The 23,005-nt window shown below is 40.1% G+C and overlaps 1 protein-coding gene across 1 annotated transcript in view; it reads left to right on the plus strand.

Annotated features, from left to right (window-relative positions):
• The window catches only part of LOC136338308 (estradiol 17-beta-dehydrogenase 11), a 42,182-nt gene that overhangs the window by 3,235 nt on the left and 15,942 nt on the right, over positions 1-23,005 (plus strand). Inside the window, exons 2-5 of the mRNA XM_066280586.1 lie at positions 1,069-1,176; positions 5,227-5,358; positions 6,518-6,624; positions 15,683-15,820. Coding sequence (XP_066136683.1) covers positions 1,069-1,176; positions 5,227-5,358; positions 6,518-6,624; positions 15,683-15,820 — 485 coding nt within the window. The remainder of the gene's footprint in view (positions 1-1,068; positions 1,177-5,226; positions 5,359-6,517; positions 6,625-15,682; positions 15,821-23,005) is intronic.

A 23,005-nucleotide genomic window follows, 5' to 3' on the forward strand; every position in this document is an offset into this window, starting at 1 on the left:
TATCATGGGTAACTCCCTAGAGCTTTAGGCTCCTTTTCTGCGAACTGGATAAAATACCTGTACTTACCTTAGAGGGCTGGAGGATTATGTGAAATAATGTACACTTAATATACATATATAAATAATATGCTTTAATTTGGACTTCCACTGGCCTTGAACTTTATGACCCAGCAATGCCAATCCTCTAGTGCTTCCCCAGAGAACCCATCTCCTATCTGTTCCTTTACTTACACTATGCCACACATGCTCTGCCTCCTCTTTGCACGGCTGTTCTACTCACCCTTAAGACTCACTCAGGTACCTCTTCTTCCTGAATTGCACTGCACGCCCTTTCTCTGTGTTCCCATATCTCTCTATAGAGAGAGTGTGCACTCTGTATAGTGTTGTGCACTCATTGATTGCTTCTATATAGCTCTATTATTATACTTATCACAATATATTAGTGAGAATTATATGAAATGGCCAATATTCAATCCTTTATTATAAAACAATAACAATCTCTTATGGTCGTACCTAAATACTATGTTTATTTTATGTTCCTTTATATTACACTGTGAGCTTTCTGGTCAGGACTCTGACTCATTCATATTTGTGTCCACAAGTCTCTTCTAAGCATTATAAATATGACCTACACATTAACATGTAGGAAAAAATGAGTGAATGAATGAATGAAAGAATTGTAATTAACTGATTTATTTACTTCACAGCCAGAAAATTGATATCCATAAGTAGTTTGTAGTGACTGAAAAAGAGATTAATGTTATTTTTTAAAGCCTGATATGGAATAGACACACATACATACATACATATATTCACAATGTAAAATTTATAGTACAAAGCTAGTATTTTAAGCTTTTTATCTTCCTTTTTAAAGCTTGCTTTAAATTCAGTGCCAACTAAAAGAGGCTCTTTGGAGTACTGAGAGCAAAGTGTACCTGCATCCTTGCCAAAACGATGGGTCAGCTGAGTTGCTCAATGTTCAAATAATCTGACACTCTTAATGATTCTCAGCTGTTTATATAACATGCTCATATCATTTGTTTTGTTCTCCTTGCCTTCTTTTCGCAGCACGGAATTGAGGAAACAGCTGCTGAATGCAGGAAGCTGGGTGCCAATGCTCATGCCTTTGTGGTAGACTGCAGCAATCGGGAAGATATTTACAGCTCAGCGAAGAAGGTGAAATTTTAGTTTGGTTAGAATCACCGTGTCAGAGGTGGGAAGGATTTTGGAGACGATCCAGTCATGGTGCAGACAACAAACTAACAGAAGTTTTGTGATTTGCCTAAGGTTGTACAGCTAGCTAGTGGCAGACCCAGAACTAAAACCCAGAACTGAGATTTCCAGACTTGATTGTGTTCTGGGGAGCTTGTTACAAAAATTAAGCACCCTAGAAGTTTTTCTTTCAGGAGGTCGAGGGCTGGGCCCAGGAATTTGCCTGTTTAGTACCCTGAGCACCCACTCCTCACTTATCTGATTCTGATATAGCTAAATCCTTGGGTGGCACTACAGAATCACTGACTGGGTCTTTTGAGGTCCAGTCAAAGAACTCAGTTAGGAAGACAGGATAAACCTAACTGTTTAGCAGGCTTTGGTCATAGACAGAGACGTATCTCTTTCTACAAAGCATTATTTGCCTTGTCTGTATACAACTGAGATGTCCTATATATAAAAGGGTTTCCTCTGAACACATTCCTAAATGTACAAATGTACTTGTTAACTAAATGCGGTAATGGTAGAAAGGTCAGTAACAATTACCTGGGCAAATTCCTTAAAGTACACCTTTCCAGATCTCACTACTGGATTGTTTGATTCAATACAGTATAAAGATTCAGATTCAGCCTAACCCAGCGGTGACACAGTGGGTAGCGTGTCAGCCTAGGACACAGAGGATCCAGGTTCAAAACCCCAAGGTGGCCGGCTTGAGCGCAGGCTCACCTGGCCTGAGCGCAGACTCACCTGGCTTGAGTGTGGGGTCGCAGGCTTTAGCATGAGATCATAGACATGACCCCATGGTTACTGGCATTAGCCCAAGGTCACTGGCTTGGTTGGAGCCCCCACCCCCATCATAGTATATATGAGAAAGCAATCAATAAACAAATAAAGTGCCACAACAAAGAATTGATGCTTCTCATCTCCTTTCCTGTCTGTCTATCCCTCTCTGTCTCTGTCTCTCCCTCTCTCACTAAAAAAAAAAAAAAAAAAAAAAAGGATTCTGATTCAAACTGATGCCACTATCGTTGATTAAGCCTTTGCTATGTCAGAAGAATAGATAGAAATTACCCAAGCCAGTGCTGGGCGAGAAATGACCTTCCTGGAAAGGGGTACAATAAGATCAAGCCCTTTGGATAATAACCATCTGTATTTCAAAATAAGTATTTTACTTAAATGAACAATGATCCTCCTTTATAGAAATGAATGCTTTTCCAGGTAATACTAGCTATCTCAGCTTGGGCAATTATTTAACCTCTTTGTGCCTAACTTTACTCAATTATAAAATGGAGATCACAGCAGTATCTACCTAAAGGGTTTTATGAGGATCAAGTGAATTAATGATGTAAATTTAGTTCTTAGAACAGTACCTGGTGCTCAGGAGTCACTTTGTATGAATTAGTCATTAGTATTACAATAGAATCACCAATATTACCTATATCATTTTGTTACAAGTCATTATTAAGGGGAGTTAATTTCCTAAATGGAAAGCATTTCTTTCCAGATCATTGGGAATAGGCTTTTTTGGAAAAGATAACTTGACTATTTGAAACAATTCATGTATTTTAAACAATGGTCTTACTGAAATTGTTCTGATATGTACTGACTGTATGCTTAAACAGACTATACACAATGACATGTGATTGTCAGATGTTGTGAAGTAGCTATTTTGATGTGGCTGTGTCAGGCAATTTTATGCCACCTAAACAATAAGCCTCTCAGCTTGTTTTCCTTTTTTTTTTTTTTTTTTGTATTTTCTGCAGTTGGAAATGGGGAGGCAGTCAGACAGACTCCTGCATGTACCCAACCGGGATCCACCCAGCATGCCCACCAGGGGGCGATGCTCCGCCCACCTGGGGAGTTGCTCTGTTGCAACCAGAGCCATTCTTGCACTTGAGGTAGAGGCCACAGAGCCATCCTCAGCGCCCGGGCCAACTTTGCTCCAACTTTGCTTGGCTGCGGGAGGGGAAGAGAGAAACAGAGAGGAAGGAGAGGGGGAGGGGTGGAGAAGCAGATGGGCGCTTCTCCTGTGTGCCCTGGCCGGGAATCGAACCCGGGACTCCTGCACGCCAGGTCGACGCTCTACCACTGAGCCAACCAGCCAGGGCCTCAGCTTGTTTTCATTATTAAGAAATGTGCAAATCGACATTGCTCATCCTGGGGAGACAGTAGGTGACAGTGGGGAGCTCGAGGATGAAGGAAGGATCCAGAGGGTCTGGGAAAATGCTTTGGCATGTTAATTTGGAAGCGTGACAGCATCTTCAATTCAACTGCATAAAATGTCCTGTTTTTCTCATAGCTTAGGGGCAGTGATCTGAACAACAGTTTTCCTCTTGCATGAGAGATGAGGATACAGGTACAAATTGTGTTGATCAAGGGCCAAATAACTTTGCTTGACTCTAATAATTTACATGTAACCTGATGAAATTCAGTTCTGGCTGAGGAACCCTCAGAATGACCCACTAATGTTCCACAGGGATACTGACAGGCCTCCTCCTTCTGACTGCCTTTCTATTTGACATTGGAGGCTTGTCTTGGTCTCTCAGGTCAGAAAATCTGAGAGCATCCCAATTCCATGTGACCTTTAATAATGATGTGACAAGAAAACCATTTGTGTTTCATGTTTCTGTTTTTTATTATTTATTTTTTATTTTATTTTCTGAAACTGGAAAAGGGGAGAGACAGTCAGACAGACTCCCGCATGCGCCTGACTGGGATCCACCCAGCATGTCCACCAGGGGCGACGCTCTGCCCAACAGAAGGCGATGCTCTGCCCCTCCGGGGTGTCACTCTGCCGCGACCAGAGCCACTCTAGCGCCTGGGGCAGAGGCCAAGGAGCCATCCCCAGTGCCCAGGCCATTTTTGCTCCAATGGAGCCTTGGCTGCGGGAGGGGAAGAGAGAGACAGAGAGGAAGTAGGGGGGGTGGAGAAGCAAATGGGCGCTTCTCCTGTGTGCCCTGGCTGGGAATCGAACCCGGGTTCCCCGCATGCCAGGCCGACGCTCTACCGCTGAGCCAACCGGCCAGGGCGTCATGTTTCTTATCATTAAAACAAGCATAGTAAGAGTTGCTACCTCATAGAATTCTTGTGAGAGTTAAATGAGATCATGAAATTCTATAAAATGCATTGCACTTACACATGTGAAAGGTTTAAATAGGCTACTTGCCACCTCCCCTTCAGTCCAGCAACTGCAGCCCCATCTAAATAACGATAGCTCTATTAATAGAGGCTAACTTTTATTTGGAGCACAATTTGTAACAGATGCATTGTACCTTTAGGGTCCATCTACCAAGAAGCTTACTCAAAGAACCATAAAAATATTGACTGAGATACTCTTGCACTGCTATCCCTTAATTTACAGTGACCTCAAGGAGAAAGGTTGAGGAGTAATAGAATGGAGTGACAATAAAAATGAATAGAAGATGTAGCCAGTTTAATAGTGTAGTCAGTTTTACATAGTTCCTCATAATAATCCCTGTATTTGCCAATTAAATAATCTTTTCTTGGCTTACCTTTTAAAGTAGTGTTTAAAAAAGAAAGCTGCGTATTTGTCACTGGTTATGTTTTTGTTAGCCGTGTACCTCTTGAGCTGTAAACAATAGAGCAAAGTGACAAGACTGATTGCAAAAGGGAGAAAGATGAGAAACACCAACTCAGACTTGTGGCACTTCAGGTGTTCATCAATTGCTTCTCATACATGCCTTGACTGGGGAGCTCTAGCCAAGCCAGTGACACTTGCTCAAGCCAGCAACCGTCTGCTCAAGCCAGTGACTCTAGGCTTCAAGCCAGAGACCTATGGGCTCACACCAGTGACCATGGGATGATGTCTACAATCCCGTGCTCAAGTTGGCGACCCCCACTCAAGCCAGATGAGCCTGTGCTCAAGCCGGCTACCTCAGGGCCTCTAACCTAGGTTCTCAGCGTCCGAAGTGGATGCTGTATTCACTGTGCCACAACTGGTCAAGCTACCCTCATACTGCTTAATAATGTGTATTTCTTTTTCTTTTTCTTTTTAAGGTGAAGGCAGAAATCGGAGATGTTAGTATTCTAATAAATAACGCTGGTGTAGTCTATACATCAGATTTGTTTGCTACACAAGACCCTCAAATTGAAAAGACTTTTGAAGTTAATGTACTTGCACATTTCTGGGTAAGTATGATTTCTTTTACAAAAACGTTTTCTTTTGTAGGGCTCAAAGATTAAGTTTAAAAAGGAGCTTTCCGTAGACACAAAGACATATCACCTCAGTGCTAATTTTCTCCAAGTACCAAGGATAATATACAAAAAGATCATTTTTCATGCTACAGCCAACTCTCATCAATTATTCTTCCTCTGCCCTCAAAAAATTAATAATAATAATAATAATAATAAATAACAATAAACTTTAGGTTTTATGTATACATTAATTCTGAGCTCGATTCTCATATCTCTGTGTCTCCTTAGAGATGAAGGAGGGCGTAGGGGTCATCTGAGTCATCTTCTGTGATTCCGTAGAAGGAGAACCCTGGTTGCCTTCAGAGTCACATGAGACTCAGTCCTTCCATTATATCCTGGTCCCAGATGTAAACTTTGTTATGAAACTCACCATTCAAGGTCTTAAACACATACAAATACACACACACACACACACACACACACACACACACACTCGCGCGCGCGAGTTTCTGAGGATTCTAAATTTTGCCGAAATAGTCAGTTCCTGAAAGGATCCCTGAAAGTTTTCTTGGATGTGGGTTTGGTATGAGTAATCTCAAAAGAATATTGGTGTTGGTTGGTGAAAATGTAATATTATGCTATGTTAACATGCTCGAGTTACTGACATATGTCTTTATATTTTCCTGACATGAGCTTACCCATCTTTTTTGCCTCTATTGGAATGTGGGGTATTGTCTTACTGTGTTTCTGAATCCCATCATATGATATGTTCTCAATAAATATTTATTGCATGAATTATTCAGAAGATTGCTGTTCACTTCAATATTTTGATGACCTAACCAAACTTTTTTAACAATTTCATATTAAGATACAAGACATCATTAATAAAAGGTAAAGGAACAGTGAACTTATGTTCACAATTTAAATGAAATGAATTATTAAAGTTTTCAGTATCCATCATTTACTTTTATTTTTCTAATCTGGGCATCCTTTCCAGTTGCTTTATATTGCCATATTTGGCAATTAATATAGTTGGGTATTTTTAATGCCAGAAACAATGGTAACAAAATATACTTTTGTTTCAAAATATGCCCACTAAGTCCATGAATCAGAAATAAAATCTTTTTTTCTGTCTTATAAAAATGATTTCTAGACTACAAAGGCATTTCTTCCAGCAATGATGAAAAATAATCATGGCCATATTGTCACCGTGGCTTCAGCAGCTGGGCATACTGTGGTCCCCTTTTTAATGGCTTATTGGTAAGTAGACATGTGTTCTTTCACTCTTTCTCATGCTTAGCTTTTTTTAAAAAAAATTTATTGATTTTAGAGAGAGAGGAAGGGAGAAAGAATCATCAATTTGTTGTTCTACCCATTCATGCACTCAATGGTTGATTCTTGTATGTGCCCTGGCCAGGACTGAACCCACAACCTTGGCATATCAGGAACTTGCTCCAGCCAACTGAGCTACCTGGTCAGGGTCCATGCTTATCTTCGTTTGCACAAAGTCTCTTGTGGAACAGCGTTATCAACCGCTAATCCCCTCCTCTGTTGACTGTTGTAGAGGTAGCTGTAGGGAAATGGTCCAATTAGAAGCCTCCTTCAAGCATTTCTTATCTCTTTTAGCAGAAAGGAATTACAAAAGAAGAGCAATACCATGAACAGAAGTTAATAATTGTTTTGAATAAAATAATGTGCCAATAATACTTTAAAGACAGAGAGTACAATCTGGGACTCTAAACATTACAAGCATTCAAACAATAGAGTTGTGAAATAATTGTAATTGTTATTTATTTAATAATCAACATTATTTTAATAGTCAAAGAACTTATAGCAAGCAAGGCACAGTAATGGTATGCTCTATGTACACTGTAAAGAATTGATCAGCGAGGCCAGTGTAGCCAAGGTGATCCTACTGGTTTCACACACCCTAACAGTTCTTGGCTGTTTCTGGAGTTTAGCAAATAATCACCTTTAAAAGTTGAGTTATGATTGTGCAAATAAATATGCATACAAATAATGTTCAAATTTGTCTTCCACCATTGTGCTCTTTTGGAATTAATTATCTCAGTTCTAGACACAATATAGATATAGTTGTATATGTAGCTATAGAGAATTTGTATAAGTTTATAGACATAGACATGGGCAGGTAACTTGTTTATAATATATATATATTTGCCTTGCATTTAAAAAGTTTGCAAGGATATATGCTAAAACATTTATATAACCACGCCTAGAGAGTGGTTATTCTTATGTAATGGCAAAAAAAAAATTTTTATTTTGTTCTTTTTGTTTATCCATGTTTTCTTTCTTTCTGAACGTATATTTGTTTTATAATAGTTTTAAAAATAAATATAGACATACATGGATTGAGTTTTTAAAGAAGAATAAAATAACTGCTGATGCAGTCACAGAAGAGACCTATAGTGTCCAGGTTGTATCTTATCTCTTTCTGAGCCAGTATAAATTAGGCAGTTAGCCCCTTACCATCAAGAGCTAATAAAATTTTACATTTCTTTACCTTCTTGATGAAAAATAGTTGCAGGTACTGCTGCTAGGCTCCTACATGGCAATGATGAGCCTACATTCCACTGCTGTGCCAAATTCTGTCTGAGCGCCAGGCAAGCAAAGGGGACTAGAGAATTGAAAGGGTTGTCTACCTGTTTCTCTTCTTCCTCCTCTTGCCATCGTAAATATATAGTCCTTATGATTATACTTCACTGAGCTTTACAGTGATAATCAAGACAGAATTTGCTTTGTGTGAGAAACTAATTCATTTTGGTGACTAGTGATGGTGTTTTCAACATGAGTAAAGGTTTTCACCAAGTACAGTCAAAGCAGGAGGAACAGATGCTGTCTGTGCACCACACAATTCAGGGGGGCGCCGTTCACATTCAAGTCCTTTTAGACTTTGATTTTCCAGCAGATGGCAGTCAGTTAGTAAGAAGAAGTGTCACATACAAAGGCACCATTTAGGCTAAAAGTCAGGGTTAAAATTACACAAGTGTTTGCACACTTCCAGCTTTGGGACAGATCTGTGGTTTGCTTGCCCTCAGAGAACTGTTTGGACCTTGAGATCTCACTGGTGGAGCTGTTGCAGTCTGTGATGATTCTTTTTTATTTTTTATTTTATTTTATTATTATTATTTTTTTTACAGAGACAGAGAGAGGAATAGATAGGGATAGACAAACAGAAACGGAGAGATGAGTAGCATCAATCAGTTTTTCATTGTGACACCTTACATATGTGCCTTGACCGTGGGGCTATAGCAGACTGAGTAACCCCTTGCTCAAGCCAGCGACCTTGGGTCAAGCCTTGCTCAAACCAAATGAGCCTGCGCTCAAACTGACGACCTCGCGGTCTCGAACCTGGGTCCTCAGCATCCCAGTCCGACGCTCTACCCACTGCGCCACTGCCTGGTCAGGCTGTGATGATTCTTAGTGACCACAATTATGCTCAATTCTGTCGACTCTGCTTTTTGTTCTATATCTGATCAATGGCAAAGCTTTCCCAGCGACACACTGAAGATTTCACCCAGCAGAAGGCAATGCTCATCAGTTGTGGTTAATAACAAATGGGCAATTAAGTTAGATGCTGCTTCTTAAAACAATCTTTTTATTGAAGTATAACATACATTTATAAAAATGCAGAAATTATGAATGTACAGCTCAATGAGTTACTGCAAGTGGACACATCTTTCAACTCACCATGCAGGTCAAAAAAATAGAGCATTATAAAACCCCCAAAGCTCCTTTCGGAACTCTTCCTAACCACCAATCCCTCTTTCCTTCCCAAAGGTAACTCCTGTATGGACTTGTAACACCATTGATTAATTTTGCCTATTTTTGGTCTTTATGTACATGAAATCACACTATGTAAGATTTATCCGTGTTGCTGTTGGTAACTATAGTTCAATTTTCATGCATAGATAGTATTGCATCACATGATCAAATAATAATTTATTGTCCATACTATAAACATTTTGGTCATTTACTAGATGTGATTACTATGAATAATGATGTTCTGACTCTGGACTCAGTCACTTATTAATCTTATGTGACCTTTGGCAAGTTACTCAGCTTCTCTGGGTGTCATTTTCCTCATCTATATCATAATGCTAACATAACAACTGACTAATTCATCAGGGTGCTATAAAGTTTGAATTACATAATGTAATGCACTTAACATAAAATCTGGAGTCCTGTCAGTATTTGATAACAAGAGGATACATATTGAATTTATGTTCCAAATCCACTACCCTCTATTTGCACAAAATGGTAAGGCCCCACCTCATTTTAGCTTCCAAACTGCTTTTCCCTGGCCTAACTCCTCAAACTGCCTGAGGTAGTTTGGAGCCATCTGGATGCTTACCTGCGGCATAGTCACCTCGTGACCGTCCTCTTTGCCAACTATCCAGGCCGTTTACCTCTGTTTCTGCTCTGCTGGCCCTCTGGCTCTGTTACTATTTATTGGCAACGCAATTCAAGGGGAAAGAAATGAACATTTATTAAATGAACATTTACTATATGTTTGTCAATTAGTCTTCTCAATGAAGTATTATTATCACCCCATTTTACAGAGAAAGAAACTAATATTCAAAGAAGTAAAACAACTGCTCCAGGGTTGTGTAATTATGGAGTTTATCCCTAGCTGCATAGCTGAGTTTATTAGACCACCATCCCAAAGTACAGAGATTGCCAGTTCGATCCCCAATCAGGGCACATACAGGAACTTGAATTGCAGAGCCTGTCCTCTTGCCCACTGTGCCCAGCCTCCTCTGCATACTGGAGCGTACATGGGGAGGCCGGCCACACTTTGTGACTGAACAGTTGAAAATGTGGCTAATGTGCTCTAAGTATAAACTACAGATCAGATTTTGAAGGCAATGTAAAAAAAAAGAATGCAGAATATCTCATCAGTCATTTTTAAAATATTGATTGCATGCTGAAAATTAGAATATATCGGAATAAATTAAATAAATCCTTAAATTTAATATTTAAAAACAGATTAATATCCTAGTGGAATTAATCATACATGCTCTGGCTCCTATTTGTTGGAATGAAATAAAAAGGCAACCTAGACTAACCTGTCGCTGGTTCAAATCCCTGGGTTCACCCTGTCAAGGCACATACAGGAAGCAACTATTAGGAGTTAATGCTTCCCTTTCCTCCCTACTTCCCTGCCTTTCTCTCTCTCTCCTCTCCCTAAAACCAATAAGTCAAATCTTAAAAAAAAAAAGTTAGCCTGACCAGGCAATGGCGCAGTGAATAGAGCGTCGGATGCGTTGGATTGGGATGCAGAGGACCCAGGTTCGAGACCCCGAGGTCACCAGCTTGAGCTCAGGCTCATCTGGTTTGAGCAAAAGCTCACCAGCTTGGACCCAAGGTCGCTGGCTCGAGCAAGGGGTTACTCAGTCTGCTGAAGGCCCCTGGTCAAGGCACATATGAGAAAGCAATCAATGAACAACTAAGGCATCTCAGCGAAAAACTGATAATTGATGCTTCTCATCTCTCTCCATTCCTGTCTGTCTGTCCCTGTCTATCCTTCTCTCTGACTCTCTCTCTGTCCCTGTAAAAAAAAAAAAAAAAAGTTAAAAATAAATCAATTGGGTGCCACAAAACTGGCTAATTTATCTTGTCAATTCAAATAACCAATTTGTAGCATTCAAGTTAGCAGCATGGCAAAATTGGGTCCTGATCAATCTCTGGAATCAAGAATAGGAAATTTGATATAATGTTACGAAGTGCAGAAGAAATCCACTTCTTTGTAGCTTTCATTTGTCTCAACAAATTCACCCAGAAGTTCAAAAATACAAAATTCTTTAAATATACTCAGATCTTTAACTCTGAGTTTTCATATAGTCCTGCATTTTTGGTTCACTTAAGAAAAATCAGGAAATACACTTTCATAAAAGAAAAAAGAAAATTTACTGATAATTTCACCATACAAAAATAACCTTGGTAAACATTTGTTGTAATCTTTTAGGACATTTTAAATGCAAATTTAGAGTCATGCATTGAAAAATATTTGCCTACATAATCTTGCTTTTTAAATTTCTTAAATGTATATTTTGCATGTTAATAAATATATATCAATATATGCCACATCATTTTCAAATTCTTTATGGTATGCCACTATATATATGTGCCACTATTTATTTAATTTATCCATTATCATGGGTAATTTATTTGTCTGGACTCTTTCGGTTGCAAGCCACAAAACTTAAACTGGCCCAGGCCAAAAAAAGGACTTTTTTTTGCCTCTGTGATTCAAGTCTCAGGCAAGTTTTCCCTCTCTGTTGCCAAGACAGCTACTAGCAGTTCCAAATTAACATCCATTCAACTCTAAGTCAAGCAGGTTGGGACTTCCCAGTAATGCCTTCAAATGTTCTCTAGTTTATTGGCCCAACTCAGATCCAACCACTGAGTGGTAGGGGGAGAAGGGGTGTTACCTGGCAAAGTCAGAGTGGCATTGCCAGAATAAGGGAATATGAACGTCAATGAGCAAAACCAACAGCTGTCCACTATAGACATTTAAAATTGTTCCCACAAACAACAACAACAAAATAAAAAAGTCATTGAGGCAGGCAACAGATTGGGGATTAACAGAGGAGGAGTAGATGGCGGAAGGGTGAAACGAGTGAAGGGGGTCAGTTGTGTGGTGACAGATGGAAACTAGATTTTTGGTTGTGAGCACGATGTAGTCTATGCAGATATTGAATGATAATAGAATATGATTTAATATTTCATAATAAACTTACATAATATGTTATAAACCATCGTCACCTCAATTTAATTAAATATTGTTCCTATTTGTCTTTATAGACTATGTACCCCAGGGACTATCCTTGAATAAATCTTTAGAAACATGATTGATTATTTTCTCTGGATAAATACCCTAAAGAAAAATTACTGGATCTAAGAGCATGGCATATTTTAATGGACTTAATACTTTTTGCCATATTGCCTTCCAAAAAGGCTACCAATTAACCTGTGCTGTGGAAAATAGAGAGCTGTAGAAAGTTCTCTTTTTCTTTTTAAGCTTAGACATAAAGCTTAAAAAGAAATGATTGCTTGTTCAATTATAAAAAATAAAATATTCTGTACATTGAAAGACAACTCAAAAATATCCTCATATCCTTACCAGTAGTGCTAGACAAAAATTCTATCTTGTTTTATTTTGTAATTTATGTTAATTACTCCTGAAATAAAATATTTTTTATTTTATTTAATAAACTTGGTTAAGAGCCAATTAAGTTGAGAGTTTATCATGTAGAGGGCTGGTTTATTGCCCATATTTAAAGTCTGATTCTACCACTCTGTGTTATGAGCAAGTTCTATAACATGCCCTGTGCTTCAGTTTCATTTTTGGTAAATAAGGATCACTATAGTATCTCATTTCATGGAGATGTTGTGAGGATTAAATGAAATAATGCCTCTGAATAACTGAGGACAGTGTCTGGCATGTGTTAAATAATCACAGGTATGATTATTTTTGTTTGTTTTATTTTTCAAGGTACAGAAGATTTACTTTATCTGCAATTGAACCTAGCAATTTTTCTTTTTACACCTTCAATATCTAAGTTTTTAAAAAAAAGGGGATGAAAGAACTTTCTTTTCCACAGCTTTGTATCTTCTAAAGCACAGTTTAACTGGCAAGAATTTACAGCTACTTTGTATAATTGCTAATCCATACAGGTGTATAGAACAGTCTATCTCATAATGTCATTGAATTGCACACTTTGAAATGGTTAAAATTTCAAATTTTGTTATATTTATTTTCACATAATTTAAAAAAAATTAATCATGTATATTCTAAAAACCTTTGAATTGTACACTTCAAATGGGCCAATTATATGGTATGTGAGTTTATGTCTCTTTTACTTGAATTTATTTATTTGCAATTTATATCTCAATAATGTTATTATTATTATTATTTTTGTATTTTTCTGAAGTTGGAAATGGGGAGGTAGTCAGACATACTCCTGCATTGGCTCGACCGGGATCCACCCGTCATGCCCACCAGGGGCAATGCGCTGCCCATCTGGGGCATTGCTCTGTTGCAATCAGAGCCATTCTAGCGCCTGAGGCAGAGGCCATAGAGCCATCCTCAGCACCCAGGCCAACTTTGCTCCAATGGAGCCTTGGCTGCGAGAGGGGAAGAGAGAGACAGAGAGGAAGAAGAGGGGGAGGGGTGAAGAAGCAGATGGGAGCTTCTCCTGTGTGCCCTGGCCGGGAATCGAACCCGGGACTCCTGCACACCAGGCTGACACTCTACCATTTAGCCATCCGGCCAGGGCTTCAATAATGTTATTTTTTTAAACACCTAACTGGAAGTATAATGTCCACTTAAAATATGATTAATTTCCCTTCTCTTTCCAAATGAGGAGACTAAGACAATAAGAATGGCTTTTCATTTTGATTTACTCATTTGAAAAATATTTAGTCTTATTTATTTATTTATTTACATATTTACTTATTGTAAAGAGAGAAGGAAAGAGGGAAACATCAATTTGTTGTTCCACTTATTTATGCATTAATTACAATAGTTTATTCTTGTATGCGCCCTGACCCGGGATGAAACCCACAACCTTGGCACATCAAGACAACATTCTAACCAATACAGCTACTCAGCCAGGGTTGTTTGACAAATATTTATTGGGCACCTATTATAGGTCTAGCATTGTGTCAGGCCTTGGGGATTCATTGGAGACCAGACAGTCATGGAACTTATAGTAAAAGTAGGAGGGACATACATTAAAAAAATTCACACAAATAAATATTTAATTACAAATTCAAGATGTACTGGAAGACTGGCCTGTGGTGATGCAGTGGATAAAGCATCAACCTGGAGCGCTGAGGTCTCTGGGCTTGCCCTGTCAAGGGACATATTATATGAGAAGCAACCGTGAGCTAATGCTTCCCATTCCCCTGCCCACCTTTCTCTCTCACTCTCTCCTCTCTAAAAATCAATAAACAAAATCTTAAAAAAAAAAGGAAAGAAAAGAAAACTGAAAATTACTATATAAAGGGAAATAATTTAGGGTAGGATTCAGGAAGGCCTCTTTGAGGAAGTTACGCTGAGACTTTAAGGAGGAATAGGACTTATGCAGAGAATTTTCCAATGAATTCCATGAACATATTAAAGTAAATAAGTGTCAATAAATGTTACGGAAACAGCAACAACAAAACAAACACCCTACCGATTTTTCTAAAAAGACATTTAAACTTACTCAGTTGTCACTCTAATAAATGATATTAGGATACAGTAAATATTCTGTTAGTACTTCTTAGACTTTAATGTGCCTACATATTTACCTAAAGATCTTCTAGAACACAGATTCTGGTTCAGTAGGCCTGGGCTGTATGTTGAGATTAGGTGCTGCCCACACTTCTCTGCAGAAGACCACGCTTAACTAAGGAAAATAGACATCTGAATGAAATAGATGCTGCACTCTGGCCGGTGGGCTCAGTGGTAGAGCATTGGCCGGGCATGTGGATGTCCCGAGTTCAATTCCCAGGCAGGGCACACAAAAGAAACTCCCTTCTGCTTCTCTGCTTCTCCCCTTCTCTCTTCTCTTCTCTTCTCTTCTCTTCTCTTCTCTTCTCTTCTCTTCTCTTCTCTTCTCTTCTCTTCTCTTCTCTCTTCCCTTCTCTTTCCTTCCCTTCCCTTCCCTTCCCTTCCCTTCCCTTCCCTTCCCTTCCCTTCCCTTCCCTTCCCTTCCCTTCCCTTCCCTTCTCTTTTCCCTTCCCTTCCCTTCCCTTCCCTTCCCTTCCCTTCCCTTCCCTTCCCTTCTCTTTTCCCTTCCCTTCCCTTCCCTTCCCTTCCCTTCCCTTCCCTTCCCTTCCCTTCCCTTCCCTTCCCTTCCCTTCCCTTCCCTCTGTATTCTCCTGCAGTTGGAGGGAGTTGGCCCTGGATGCTCAGGATTGCTCCATGGCCTCTGCCTCAGGCGCTAAAGAAGAGTTCAGCTGCTGAACAAGAGAGCAATGCCCCAGATGGACAGAACATTGCTCCTTAGTGGGCTTGCGGGTGGATCCTGGTCAGAGTGAATGCGGGAGTCTATCTCTCTCTGCTTTCCTCTTCTCACTGAATATAAATGCAGGAGTTTGTCTCTCTCTCTGCCTTCCTCTTCTCACTGAATATAAATACAGAAAGAAAGAAAGAGAGAAAGAGAAAGAGAGAAAAGGAGAGAGAGAGAGAGAGAAAGAGAGAGAGAGAAAGAATGAAAGAGAAAGAAAGAAAGAGAAAGAAAGAAAGAAGAAAAGAAAGAAAGATGCAGCTGTCTTGAATTATATTGTGACCTCTGTTTATTTTCAGTTCAAGCAAGTTTGCAGCTGTTGGATTTCATAACAGTCTGACTGTAGAACTGGCTGCCTTTGGACTAACTGGAATCAAAACCTCATGTCTCTGCCCTAATTTCATAAACACTGGCTTCATCAAAAACCCAAGTACCAAGTAAGTTGAGATAAGATGGAGACAAAAGGGTTGGTGATTGCATGAATATGAGCCATTCTGTGTGTTTTCTTAAATATTTTAAATCTTAAAATACCTGATATTCTGCCCTTGCTGGTTGGCTCAGTGGTAGAGCATCAGCCTGGCATGTGGATGTCCCTGCTTCGATTCCTGGTCAAGGCACACAGGAGAAGCAACCATCTGCCTCTCTACCGCTCCCCCTCTGATTTCTCTATATCTCTCTCTCTTCTCCTCCTGCAGCCATGGCTCGATTAGAGCAAGTTAGCCTTGACTGCTAAGGATGTCTCCATGGCCTCACCTCAGGTGCTAAAATAGCACGGTTGTCAAAAACGGAGTACTGGCCCCAGATGGGCAGTGCATCGCCCCATAGGGAGCTTGCCGGGTGAATCCTGGTCTGGGTGCATATGGAGGTCTGTCTCTTTGCCTCCTAGTTTCTCACTTAAGGAAAAACAAAACAAAACAAAAAAAAGAACAAATTGATAATCAGTTCCCTTAACTCATCTCAGTTTCACCTTCTGTAGATTGCAGGAAAACAGGTAGAGAATCAAAAGAGAGAGGGAGAGAATGTATATAAATGTGAATATGAACAACACTGGTGAATTTATTATTCTCCCTTTTCTTCTTCCCCTAAGCAGTGGTTTTAGACTTCAGTATACATAAATTTCATGAGGAGTGCTTGAGAACTGTGTAGGAAACCCCTCACCCCTAGAGATGTTGGTTTGTATTGGGTTTGGTTGGGATAGGATAGTTAGTAGTTGGGATGGGGACTTGAAACTGTGTATGTTTAACAGGCATCATCAGTCTTTCAGGACCACAATGTGAAAAACACTCTTCATTGGTAACCTAGAGAAAATCTTCCAAATTGAGTATCAGACCATGGTCTTTCCTGGGCTAAAACAGAAAATTGGAAAGAATTGCTCTGATGTTAATTTTAATGTTTCCTCTCTTTGAGAATAGCTTTAATATCTTTGTAAACACATTGTATACTTTTTAAAAAAATTCCAACACAGAGAAAAATACAAATAAGAATGTTTCTTTTTAAAATTTCTTAAAACCCTTTATCCAATGAAAACTACTCTTAACATTATGATGTACATCTTCTTAGACATCTCTCTATGACAGATTAAATGTTTACATTTAATATAACTGGTATCTATTACACATGGGGTTCTGGAAATAGTAAGTAAATTGCTCACTTCCCTCAGCATTATGTTGATAGACAATATTGTATTAAAAATGTTGAAATGCTAAGAAGCTATATCTTCTTATAGAATTGATCTATCTATTTCTAACACAGAATTGAAATAATTATGTAACATGATAGAGGTGTTAACTCACTCTACAGTGATAATCATATTACAATATATGTGTGTGAAATCAATATATTGTGCTCCTTAAAATTATACAGTGTGATATGTCAGTTATGTCACAATAAAAAATAATTAATTTTAAAAGTTCACTAAAACTGAAAGAGTGCATCAAAAGAAGAGGTACCATCCCCAAGGATAGAAATTGCCAACTTCCCACATTATTTTTAAAATTTGGATGCTAAAATAATATATTGTCAAGTTTTTTTTTGTTTGTTTGTTTTTTGCTTAGACTGCCTTTCAGCACTGAAAAACAGACAGCACATTTTTAAAAATTACAATTAAATTTATAACGTTAGGACCTGGCTGCACCAAACTAACCTTTATGTGGTGAGGGGTGCCCTCTCCTGGCAAAGCTCTATTGGCACAATTGAAAAATAACTGGGAAGCCTGCTATAGGGGGAAGGTAAGTAGAAGCTGACAGGATTCCAGCCTCCTCACAGGAATATAACCTGTCTAAGAAGAGTCTGGGGCTTGTCCTGCCACGTGAACCCCTTTGAAGATAAGTTGATACTAGAGTGGATGAAGTTGGTTTTAATTTAGAAACTTCGTTCTTTTAATTAGAAGACAGAGAGATCTCACTTGTTTATATTTTGGATGCTAAAGAAAATTGGTAATTTTCTTAAACTTCATAACAATACTTTGCTTAGAGAGATCAAGTAACTTGCCTATAAGTAGCAATCTCAGTAGAACTGAGATTCAGACCAAACTTTTTTATACAGAGGACAACTTTTCTGAAAGAAGTAAACTGAATGAACCTCTAAATGACTACTTTCTGTCTTACTGCCTGACCAGGCAGTGGTGCAGTAGATAGAGCATTGGACTGGGACACAGAGGACCCAAGTTCAAAACCCCAAGGTCACTGGTTTGAGCGTAGGCTCACCAGCTTGAGCATGGGGTCCCTGGCTTGAGCGTAGAGTCATAAATATGACCCCATGGTCACTGGCTTTATCCCAAAGGTCGCTTGCTTGAAAACGAAGGTTGCTTGCTTGAGCCCAAGGTTGCTGGTTTGTGCAAGGGGTCACTTGCTATGCTGTAGCCCCCTGTCAAGGCACATATGAGAAAATAATCAATGAACAACTAAGGTGCTGCAACGAAGAAACGATGCTTTTCATCTTGCTCCCTTCCTGTCTGTCGCTCTCTCTGTCTCTCTCTCTTTGTCTCTGTCACACAGAAGAAAAATAATAATTTGTGTCTTACTAATATTGGAATTTAAATTCTCTTTTAAAGCACATCCAAGACATAGTTTATAGGTTCTTATATTAACATCTAACACACTGCAACTAAACTACAATAGTTTACTATGATGGTTATAACACAGCATAACCTGAGTTTACTGAAATTGAGTATAATTAGGCATTCTGAGTAATTTTTGACTGCTAAGAATTATTTTTGTTAAATAAACTTGAATTTAAGAAATCATTTTATTAAAAATATTTATTGAAGGTCTACTAAATACCCAAGTACTCTATTAGTTCTGGAATCCTTATATAATTACTTCTAATCTCTAATAACCTAGGAGGGCTAGATTTGGTCCCAGCCCATCATTTGTCTATCTCTGCCTTAATCCTTCTAACAATTCTGCAAGTTAAGTACTACTAATGCCTACTTTTATGAACAAACAGAAACTTGGAGGAGTTAAGAGAATTGCCCAAGGTCACACAACTCTAAAGGGACAAACTGAAATTCTTCCTTTGGTCCTGGATTCCAAATACCCTATTATTTCTAGCTTTTCTTTTTTACAAAATTTTAATTAATTTTTTTCTGAGAATCATCATTTTAAAAACCTATATTAAATATTTCATTGGAAATACCTTTATTGCTTTTCTGATAACGTGTTATGATTACAAATAAAATTTAAATAATATAGAGGAAGCCCCTTCAAAGATGTTGCTCTTCCAGAGATAACCACTTTATTAAAAAATTAGATTTCTAATTCAAAAGGCTACACTTCTTAATTTAATTTATTTCTTTTTCTGGTACATGTACATTCTTTTCTGTGAGTTTCCCTTTTGACTTAACAATATGCTTTGTTGGGCGGCGGCAAAAAGGCGATGGAGTAAGTGGAGGTACCAACTTCCACCTCCCAGAACCAAAGTGGATTACAACTTAATTTTTTTTAAATAAATAAATTTTTATTTTAATGGGGTGACATCAATAAATCAGGGTACATACATTCAAAGAAAACATGTCCAGGTTATCTTCTCATTCAACCTTGTTGCATACCCATCACCCAAAGTCAGATTGTCCTCCGTCACCCTCCATCCAGTTTTCATTGTGCCCCTCTCCCACCCCCTCCCCTTCTCCCTCCTCCCCTTCCCTCACCCCCTGTAACCACCACATGCTTGTCCATGTCTCCTAGTCTTGTTTTTATGTCCCACCAATGTATGGAATCCTGGAGCTCTTGTTTTTTTCTGATTTACTTATTTCACTCTGAAAAATGTTATCAAGATCCCACCATTTCGTTGCAAGTAATCCGATGTCATCATTTCTTATGGCTGAATAGTATACCATGGTGTATGTGTGCTGCATCTTCTTTATCCAATCTTCTATTTTTTTTTACAGTGATTAAAGCCTTTAAGCACACTCTTGGCCAATACAGCAAGAATCCATAAAAGAGTAGTGTCCTTAACATGTTTACCAAGTCCAAGTTGGCCCCAACACCATGTCAAATCCCTGAAAAATGCAACCCAACCCCAGTTCAGTCTGTTAGGAGCTGTCACAAGGAGCAGGAGTCCAGGAAAAGTCCACATCCAGGAAAAGTTTGCATGGCACTGGAATTGTTGTCACAATTCTATACTTTGCAGCTCACGTCCAAATCCCAATGACCACTGCTTCTAGCTGGTAATGATTCAGGTAGACTGGAAAAGCCATCTGCAGCATGTGTGGGGATGGAGCTTCTGTTCTCCTCTGCCTGGAGAGATGAGACCAGGTTGCTTTTCCCTGGAGCTCTGCAACTGTGGCTTGGTAAAGAAAACCTTGGGATACACTAAGCTGGGTGGCAAAGGTAGATTCATAATAGAAATTGGCAAAAGGGTGAAAGAGAGCCCTAAATTAGGAGTAGGTCCCAGCCTGAAATATGAGTGGGGCATTGAGGTAGGAGGAATAAAGGAAACACTATATATTAAACAAAGCAAAAGAAAATAGGACTATCAACACCCACAACAGAGATCTTCAAGGGAAGAATAAAAAACCTGACTATTCAGGCAAGACATAGTTAAGTGGTCCTTGTGCCAATGAGATCAGTTTACCTACTTCTTGGAAGAAATACCCTAGGCTTGTCCACAGTGTCATAGATGGGGCCGACGGCCCTGGGCACCTTCAGCCTTCAGTGGCAAACCCCAGCATTCTGGGCAAGGTTAGGTCATAGGTGGCTGGAGCAGGGCTGGAAGAGACTGAACCCTCCCTTAGAGGAGCGAGGGAGAAGCCTACCTTCCAGTGTCCCTGTTTCCTCACAGCAGAGGCATATAAGTCTGGCAGGCTTTAGTTCAATGACCTTCCCTCCCACTATTGAAGCAGGACCTAGATGGCATCCTATGAGACCCCTTTGGGGTGTTGAAGCCTTTAAGGGCATATCCTAAAAGCTGGTAGTTCACCTGATCTCTATTGGGCCTTTTCTGCCTCTTGGTATCTTAAGGGCCATGCTCAGAAGATCTCGCTGAGGGGTTTGAGGATCCCATCCACCTATATAAATCTTTTCCATATATCTGGAGCTATTTGGAAAAAGACCAATCAGTGTTATTAGCTGGATCAAATAAAGAAGGTAGTAGTTTGCAGGAGAAAAAGATTTGGCGTCTCCTGTTCATCAGCATTCAAAAGAAATTTAAAAAATTTTTAAGTAAAAAGCATGATATGGTAGACCCATAGGAGTTCCAGGATATGACTCCCCCCTTTAAAATTTTTTTTAAATTGACCTTAAAATATTTGCTGGGTACACTTTAATAATACCTTGACTTTAAAGATTGTAAGAATGACAAAATACAGTAAATGCTTTTGCTCCATATGCAGGAGCATTGTTAGTTTCACCAGTTTAGGAAATCCAATAATAGAACAGTGCATATAGACAATGAGCTATAACATGCTTAGCAGCCTCTCCTGTTCTGACACAGGTTACTATAAATCCAGAATATGTATCCACTGTAATGTGGACATAGGACTGTTTGCCAAATAAAAGTATATGAGTGACATCCATTTGCCAAAGTTGTCCCGGTATGTGTCCTTGAGGGTTAACTCCAAATGAAGGGGCAGATTGTAGTATAAGACCTCTTGGATAGGATTTCTCAATCTGCCATGCTGCTTCCCAAGAAAGTTGAAACTGTTTACACAGGGCTGCAGCGTTCTGGTGATGAATAGTATGAGACTGAATTGCTCAATCTGTCATGGCTGCTCCAAATAATTTTCTTTTAGGTAGCTTGATCAACGAGGGCATTCCTAGGCCCTGGCCAGTTGGCTCAGTGGTAGAGCGTCGGCCTGGTGTGCAGGAGTCCTGGGTTCGATTCCCAACCAGGGCACACAGGAGATTACAACTTAATTTTAAGAACCATCATCGGGAAAAACCAACTTTGGACAAAACTAAGAAGATTATTTAACCAAAGATCACCGAAGAAGCCACACTGATACTGGTAGGAAAAGGGGAAATGTGCGGAGGGCTGCCCATCTCCCTGGAGCAAACAGCAGCCCAGAGAGACTCACGTGGCAGGAAGTGAGTTTAGCAGAGAGTGATGGGTCCTGAGCCCCAGGAACAAAGCCCCAGCCTACAACCCCAGAGCCTAGAAGAGGCATACGGACAGTATTTAGCTGTGAAACAAGTCAGGATACTGTTTGTGAGAAAGAGACAGATTTCTCAGACCCAGAATTCTTCTTAAAGGGACCACACAGAAAACCTCTCTCACAACCACCCACCCAGGACACCAGGGCACGAGAGAGAGAGAGGAGAGGACCAGAGCAGTGGGAAGAGAGTATAATCTAGGAGGTACAGGGAGAAGCACTTTGAGGGACAGCCACCCTAACCACTGGGCTGAATCACTCCCCAAATCTAAAGCAAATATTTCCCCTGGAGACAGCAATACCAGCAAAGGAAAGCAGGACACCAGCCAAACAAACTCTCCCGTGGCACTCAGAGCCGAGTCGCTTATAAGGAGGAAGCTTTCAGGACTACAGTATGCAGTGTTAGGGTCTGTGCTACAGTGTCCCCACCCACACAGCTGAGGGTTCGCCCAAGGGCAGGCAGTGGCAGGATGTGGAATTGCAGTTCTGTTGGCAAGGGCAGAAGTCAGCCGGCCACACCTGAGGCCCGGCTAAGCTCAGTCTAGCCTGGCAGGGGTGGAGAAGATGTGTGAAAGCGGTCAGGCCCAGCTACGGCCTGCCTGCAATCCCAGTTGCAGGGGAAGTGCGGGACCCTGGGAGGGGTGTGGACCCGCCACTGAGCAAGGGCACGCAGGCACTCAGCCTTACCCAACCTGTGGAACCCAGGCTTGTGGCCCAACACACGAGCTGGCTCCTCCTGCTGGGGTGCGGAGAAAGCCCAGAACAGGCCGAGTCCTACAACTGAGCATGGGCACGCAACCCTGCCTGGCCCATAGAGCTGAAGCTTGCCAAGTGGGCCCCTCCCGCAGGGGTGTGACAAAAGCCGGGAAACAGGTGGAGACCTGCAGCTGAGCAAAGTTGCTCACCCATGCCTGCGGTGTCGAGGCTTGTGACCTGGGTGCGGTGCATAACTTCAGCCGTGGGGGTGGAGCAAAGGCCAAGGCCGTGAGGCTTGTAGACCTGGGCATGTGATCACAGTCCCTCCCATGGAGGA

The sequence above is a fragment of the Saccopteryx bilineata genome, chromosome 5 (genome assembly GCF_036850765.1).
Source record: "Saccopteryx bilineata isolate mSacBil1 chromosome 5, mSacBil1_pri_phased_curated, whole genome shotgun sequence".
In the NCBI taxonomy this organism is placed as follows: domain Eukaryota; kingdom Metazoa; phylum Chordata; class Mammalia; order Chiroptera; family Emballonuridae; genus Saccopteryx; species Saccopteryx bilineata.